Below are 8,008 nucleotides of genomic sequence, written 5' to 3'. Positions count from 1 at the left end.
CACATGCAGGCACACAAACAAGTGCACACACACACAGGCACACATGCTCGCACACGCTCACACACACACATGCAGGCACGCACACATGCAGGCACAAACAAGCGCGCGCACACACACGCACACACACACATGCAGGCACACACGCACGTGCACGCTCGCACACACACGCAGGCACACAAACAAGCACACACACGCAGGCACACACGCACGTGCACGCAGGCACACACACAAGCATACACACACGCAGGCACGCACACAGGCGCACACAGGCACACACGCACGCACGTGCACACACACGCAGGCACACACACATGCACACAAACAAGCGCCCACACACGCAGGCACACATGCTCGCACACACGCACGTACACACACACATGCAGGCACACACACATGTAGGCACAAACAAGCGCACACGCACACACACACATGCAGGCACACAAACAAGCGCACACACACGCAGGCACACACGCACGTGCACGCTCGCATACACACACGCAGGCACGCACACATGCAGGCACACAAACTCGCGCACACACGCGCACACACACAAGCGGGCACACAAACAAGCGTGCACACATGCAGGCACACGCTCGCGCACACACACGCAGGCATGCACACAAGTGTACACACACACGCAGGCACACGCATGCACGCGCACCCACACACGCCGGCACACACACACGCAGGCACACATACGCAGGCGCACACACGCACGCAGGCACACGCATGCACGCGCACCCACACACACAGGCACACACACACGCAGGTGCACACACGCACGTGCGCGGCACCCATCTCTGGGAACAGCCGTCACGGTAATCTCTCGACAAGGAAGCCAGGGCTGCTCCATCAGCCAGGAGGTTATGCTTCTCTCCAGTGGCCTATGGCTCGGTTTTCTGGACTCGTCAGAGTGGAGAAACTTTCCACCAGTCTGAAAAACGTGACTCACTCAATGCGTCATGAAGATTACTCGTGTCTCTAAAAGCAGAACAAAGAGTATGAAAAGAAAACAGACCTGCACTGGGGACTTTCATTAAAAATCTTCTCATTTAGGCCCAGTCTGGTTTCCTTCAGGACCTGGGTTTGTTCTCATTCCAAGCACAATCTGAGCAGGCTGGGGTATGGGGATGAAGGAAGAGCAAGGTGCTACAGAAATGTCCCTCACAGCTGCAAGCAGAGCTCACAGGAGAACACCACGGAGGACCCAGGAGCCCCCAGGGTGCGGTCATTCCTACAGCTCTGTGGCTGGCCCGCGTGCCCCCTTCCTGGCAAGTTACAGAGATCTCGAGACAGCTAGTAACCTCTACATCACAACACTGCCCATGAGTTCCTGAGGTCCAGATGCCTAGAAATACAGGCTTTTCAGAGGTCTCAGTTTGATATTTTAAGTAGCCTAAATTATGAGTCTTATTAGAGGCAGGGCAGGAGGGCACAAAAACAAAATTCTCTGAAATCTTCACAAAACGTGAAGCAAGGACAAAGCAACCTGCATCCAAGGGGTGATTCCACACCAAGCACAACACTCTCACTTAACCGTGGACTTTGTGCCAGGGCCTGGGGATATGGCAGCAAGCAGAACGGGCAGTCTCTGCCCCTAAGAAGTTTACACTCTACCCTGGGGAGGCAGACCATAAACAAACACCCAGCACAAGGCCTCCCGGTGAGAAGTGCTACAGAGCAAATGCAGTGCAAGGGCTGAGAGATCTTGGGGTGGGGGGGGCAGAAAAGATGAGGAGCCAGGCCTCAGACTGCCTGGGGCAGGGAAGGATGTTCCCAAGCCGAGGAAATGCAGGTGCCGAGGCCCGAGGCAGTAATGTCTGGCAATTCAAGGAGCAGCGAGAACACTGGTGTGGCTGCAACAGAGGGGGGGGGGGGGGGGGGGGGGCGGCTGGGAGCACCAGAGGTGGCCTTCTCTGTCATTCCAAGCGTGCCAGGAGGGCTCAAGGGGGTTTTGGGTCCAGGCGCCACATGGTCGGAAGGTGATGGTGGCCTGGACCAGAGCGGTGGCAGTGGGGAAGAGGGGGACAGAGTTAGGACACATTGTGAATGAGTGAAAAGAGAGCTCACAGCTGCACAGTGACCTCCTCCCAAAGAGTAGAGCATGGAAAGGGGAAGAGTAACTTCACACCGCAGAGACCCTAGATACAGAGCTCAGCCACACGATCATCGGTAAGTCATGTAGACAATATGTACCCTTGACATGACGTGGTAAGAATAGCACCAGAACCCCCAGTCCAATCACAGGAAAAATGTCAGACAAATCCCAAGAGAGGGCATCCTAAAAAATACCTGACTGGTACTCCTCACAAGTGTCACGGTCATTACCAACTAGGGAATTGTGAGAAACTGCCAAAGCGAGCCTAAGGAGACATAACAACTAAATGTAATGCAGTGTCCTGGACGGGACCCTGGACCAGGAAAAGAACATCAGGTAAAAACTAAAGGAATCTGAATCCAGTATGGACTTTAGTTAATAAAGATGGATCAATGTGGTTCTTTTGTTGTGATAAAGGGATCACAGTAATGTAAACTGGGAATAAGAGGGAAAATGAGGCATGGGATACAGGTACAGAAATTCTCTGTATTAACTTCGCAACTTGTCTATAAGCCTACAACTCTCCAAAAATTAATAAACTCTCCAGTTTATATTTAAAAGAAGAAGAGAGAGCGAGAACCCATAGTGTTTGCTGACAGATCAGACATGGCATACAGGAGAATGGGAGGGGTCACGGCTGATGTTGGGCTCTGGATTTGGAAAACGGGTGAATGTCCATGCCAGTGAATGATGAGGGCGTGGATCTAGGGGGTGAAACTGAGAACTCTTAACACTCCCTTTCTGTTCCTTGGTGGACCCATGAAAGGGAAATGCAGATACAATCATGACCCTATATTTTGTTCTATTTTTGTAAAAACTTGTTTTTCTAAAAAAAAAAGAAAGAAAAAAAGCGTAATTAAGAAGGGGCTAGAACTTTTACATTTGCTTTTTGGGAAGCTGCGAAATTGCAAACTTACTGTTCCATTACTGTGCATCTCAAAAGCAGATGTCTTCTCATCTCTACAAGTACATTTAGTCTTTGGCAGGAAAAATGGCACCAAATTAAATGCATCTTGGAAGAATTATTTTGTTTCATCAGAGCAAGAGAAAAATCTGCATAAGCATAATTGACTCTATTAATATGCCTGATATAATTAGTGTTATGACTGATCTCTTTTATCAAAGCAACAAACAGACATAATGGAACTGAAATTTCAGTGATCTTAAATCCAGAAGCTTTTCTAATGATAATGATTGCACCTTCTTTTCCCCACCTATGTCATCTCTCTTTTCCCCCAAATTTCATACATTTTTTTATCTTCGTAAATTTTTTACCTTCATGAATATTTTATTTTCCTATGAACAAAAGGGTGGAAATGGAAGGTGTTATTAATCCCACAGGGGACAACAAGGCATAAAGGAGAGAACATTTATGCCCTGGAAACAGATTTAAGTTCAAATCCTGGTTCTGCCTCCTACTGATCTCACGGCTTTGAGCTACTGGCTCATTTCCATTAGCCTCAGTGTCCTCACCTGTAAAACAGAGGCTATTTGCAGGGTTATCACGCATCTGAGAAACAATGCTAGTCACAGCTAACATTTAGTGTTTTCTACCTGCCAGGCACTTTATATATATAAACTCATTTAATTATGACAATGCCATTGTGAGCAAAGTCCGGTTATTGTGCCCATTTCGCAGAGAAGAAAACTGAGGCTCAGAGAAATGAGGTGAGTTTCTCAAGATTCCCTGAGAAGTTGGTGTTGAAAGTCAGGATTTGAACACCAGCAGCCAGGCTCTGGAACCTGTGTTTCTAGCACTTAGCAGAAAATCAACAGATGGGGCTGTTAATAAAATGACCTTCATTTTATAAGTGATATCAAAGTCACAGCAAATGCCACAGATGACCGAGGACTAGAATGCCAGCACCAGTGCAACACCCCTTCAGGTCCGTCTCCCGGTGGGGTGGTGGAGAGATGGTGCAGGCTGGCTGACAGGTCAGCAAGGGCAGGACCGCCTCGCTCTCATTCTGTTTTCACTGCCACAGTCAAGGGAGAAGTCTGTGGGTTAGACGGAAGAGAAGAGAGTCTCTTGAACAAATGGAGAAGTGCAGCTGGACGCCAGGTGGCTAGATGGGTTTACATGTGGTAAAGTGGCCATAACTAAAGAAAGCTGGCTGCTGGCTTAGTGGCAGAAGGGAAGGTTATTTTTGGCAAATGCCATTTCTGCATTTTGAATGAGGAGAAACTGAGTTGCTTATTAAATCCACTGATAACCAAAAGCTGAGGGGAATCAGGAAATACATTGCATCAAATGGTGAGGACCCAAAACTAATGGAAACTTCTGTAGCATTAATAAAGGTATGGTACCCAGAACCAGGGAGGTGATGATCTCCCTCTATTCCACACTAGTCAGACCCCACCTGTAGTAACATCTTCGGTTCAGGGCCTCATATATGAAAGGGATAAACCAGAGCACACACATGAAGAAGGGTAACTAAGATGATAAAAGACCAGAAAGGAGGCGAAATGAGAATGGCTGAAAAACTACGAATGATCAGGGGCGCCTGGGTGGCTCAGATGGTTAAGCGTCTGCCTTCGGCTCAGGTCATGATCCCGGGGTCCTGGGATCGAGTCCCGCATCGGGCTCCCTGCTGGGCGGGGAGCCTGCTTCTCTCCCTCTGCCTCTGCCTCTCTCTCTCTCTCTGACTTTCATGAATAAATAAAAAAAAAAATTAAAAAAAAAAACAAAAACAAACTACGAATGATCAGCCTGGGAAAAGAGACATCTTGGACAGCATAAAGGCCGGAGTGCCTGACACGTAGCCCAGTCGTATAAAACATTATTCTAGTGGATAAGTCAGGGATAAAACATTAGTTCTCCCAGACCCACCAGTCTGCCCACCCCGAGCACAACTTTGCAGACAAACTCCTTCCAGACTCTGCTGAACTATCACCTTCTTTGTTGTTTCCCCCATTCCCTCAGGCGGGGAAAGTTGTTCCAAGCAGCCTCCACACATCCCTAGCTTTTCATTCAGATGTGTGGACAGGCCTCCAGCAGGTGGCCACATAATTCATCTGCTCATCCTCATGCTCCCGGCTTCTATGACAGGGCCTGGCCTGGACGGGGGACTTAGGAGAGGCTGAAGGAATGTGTGAAGAAAGAAATGACAAGAGAAGAGATTGGTGGTGAAAGCTGTAGGAGGGCAGAACAGTTCTACTGTTCTACTCCCAATCAGGAGTGCCTCCTGCAGTAAATGCACTCTGTCTGAGACAGACAATCAAGCTGCACTTCTCAGGATGCTGCAGGGTTCTCAAAGGGCATTAGTCCAGGTGACCTCTGAGGATGCTTCTCATCCTGGCTCCTGAAACGTGAGTTCAAACTTCTACAGGAAAGCATGTTGGGTTCTGCGTGTTTCTTTTTTCCTTCCTTACTATAAGCCCTCAACAATACTATGCATCAGAAGACATTCAAATGTTCTTTACATAAGAACAACTCAAGTCAGGGATGAAGGTGAAACACTGCCTATCATTTGAAGAATTTCTTCTAACCAGAACTCAACAGGCTGCCAAGTTCATCAGCTCTGGGAGAAACTGAGTCACTGCTCGGTGAGAAATGAGAGCACGAAGTCTGTGGCCCCATCTCCACTAACACACAACTTGAGAGTCTTTTGTCAGAGACATCTAAAGATTTTTAAAAAAAACAATTATCTTCCAGGGACACCTGGGTGGCTCAGTCGGTTAAGCATCTGCCTTTGGCTCAGGTTATGATCTCGGGGTCCTGGGATCGAGCCCCAACAGTCTGCTTCCTCGTCTCCCTCTGCCACTCCCCCCTGCTTATGCACACTCACTCTCTCTCTCTCAAATAATCTCTTAAAAAAAAAAAACTATCTTCCAGTACAAAGTTCCAGGTATGTGAGAGAAACAAGTTCTGGAGCTCTATTATACAGCACAGCACGTATAGCAAACAATACTGTATTACCAAAAATCTGCTGAGTTAAGTGTTCTTACCACACACACACACACACACACACACACACACACACAAATAACAATAATAATGAAGGGGGCAGGAGGAAACTTTGGGAGGTGACAGTTTATGACCTTGATGGTGGTGATGGTTTCATGGGTATCCACTTACCCCCAAACTCATCAAGTTATACCCATTAAGTATGTATAGCTTTTTGTATGTCAACCATACCTCAAAAAAAAAGTAGTTAAAAAAAAATCTTCCAGACAGAGTCATCTGGAATGGAACAAAATCTACCCGTTCACTTAACAACATTTTACTAAGTGACGTCTGTGTGCCAGGCACAAGGCCAGGTCTGCTCAATGCTGTTCTTCAATGTCTAAGGGAAGGAGGAGGGAGACCACAGTGTCCCTGTGCTCTTACCCGGTGTTCATTGATGAGAAGGTCCCGAGCAGCATTAAATATCAGCGTGTGGAGCTGCTTTGAATAAAACACCAAGGTATAATCATAGTCGAAGCCATAGATTTCAATGTCCGACAGGCTCATCTCATTGTTTGAGAAAATGGCATCTGGATTCAACAAGTTGTTCATAATTGAAGGAACCAAGTCTAGAAGTAAACAAAAAGATATATTTTACCCTGTGATAAATAAGGGTTAGTATGATTGCTAGGAGTCACCAAAGCGCAAGCATGATCAGCTTTGCCTTGACAACCTTACACTGAGTGAGAGAAGCCAGCCACAAAGGCCTGCACGTGGTGTGAGGCCATTCGTCTGAAATGTCCAGAATAGACAAATCCACAGAGGCAGAAGGCAGATGAGTGGTTGCCAGGGGCTGGAGGGTGTGGGACAAACAGAGAGACGGCTAAATGTGTACAGAATCTCCCCTTTGGGGTGATGACAACGTTCTCAGACTGATGATGAGTGCTGGCTGAACGGCTGTGGTGAACATACTGAAAGGCACCGCATGGGAGACCTTAAGTGGGTGAATGGTACAGTATGTAAACAGTATCTCAATGAAACTCACTGAAAAAGAATCTCTGCTTCAATTATCACAAAAGATTTAAAAACAATACATGCTAGTTACAGATTTCAGAAATTGAGAAACATATAATTACATTTAAGTATCACACATCGCCTCATCCAGAAAAAAACCGTTCGCATCCTGGCTGCAATACTGTTTATGTGTGCGTTTTACACAGCTGGACTCGCAGTGTATACACGGCTCATGTCCTCTCCGCATTTAGCATTCTATCATGACTGTTCTCCTATCCCCACAGACGGGGGCAGGAGTGAAGTCCGTCACCACTACATCATCCTTCCGTTTCCTCAGTGCGCTGCCCAACGTATCACAGCATTTTCGGGAAGGTATAAAAGAAGTCTGAAGACACCATCTTCGCAGTCTTTTTTTTTTACTTTCCCGTGGAAGACAGTGAAGAATTCATAATTTTTCATTTTCCACCCATAATGACAAAAAGAATAAAACTACAGAGGGAGACATTTCCCAGTTAGTTGAGGAACCAGAAGATGAATGCAAAGGACAGACAGAGGCCCCTGGAGCCTAACGAGGCTGGACGAACTGTGGGTCTCCAGCCACCAAATCCTCGATGAAATCAGGATTAAAGACCGTACAGTATATTTCCAAAGACAAAAAGGAAACATGATACTCACAGTTAGTCCTCACGGCGGGAACCTCACCATGCAACGTTTTGTGACAAGAACACTGACCACTGTTATTTTACTAAAAGGCTATGTGACTGTATTCTTTCATCTTTTATGATGTTTGTGAATTTACTTGAAACAGCTCATAAGTGCAAAAGCTAAAAGCAGGTGACTTTTTGGGAGATAGGTACAAAATATGTCCATATCTGACTACTCTTTACATGACTGAGGACAACCTCTGGGCTCCACTATTAGAGCTAATATTTATTAAGCACCTACCATGTGCTACATGCTATCATAGAACTTTGTATTATCTCATTTAATCCTTACAGCAGTCTTATGAT

General features: G+C 46.7%; 1 protein-coding gene across 1 annotated transcript in view; it reads right to left on the bottom strand.

Moving 5' to 3' along the window:
* The window catches only part of NT5DC3 (5'-nucleotidase domain containing 3), a 53,274-nt gene that overhangs the window by 29,395 nt on the left and 15,871 nt on the right, over positions 1-8,008 (bottom strand). Inside the window, exon 2 of the mRNA XM_021687695.1 lies at positions 6,429-6,613. Coding sequence (XP_021543370.1) covers positions 6,429-6,613 — 185 coding nt within the window. The remainder of the gene's footprint in view (positions 1-6,428; positions 6,614-8,008) is intronic.

Source organism: Neomonachus schauinslandi, chromosome 5 (assembly GCF_002201575.2).
Source record: "Neomonachus schauinslandi chromosome 5, ASM220157v2, whole genome shotgun sequence".
In the NCBI taxonomy this organism is placed as follows: domain Eukaryota; kingdom Metazoa; phylum Chordata; class Mammalia; order Carnivora; family Phocidae; genus Neomonachus; species Neomonachus schauinslandi.
This window is presented reverse-complemented; position numbering and strand designations above follow the sequence as displayed.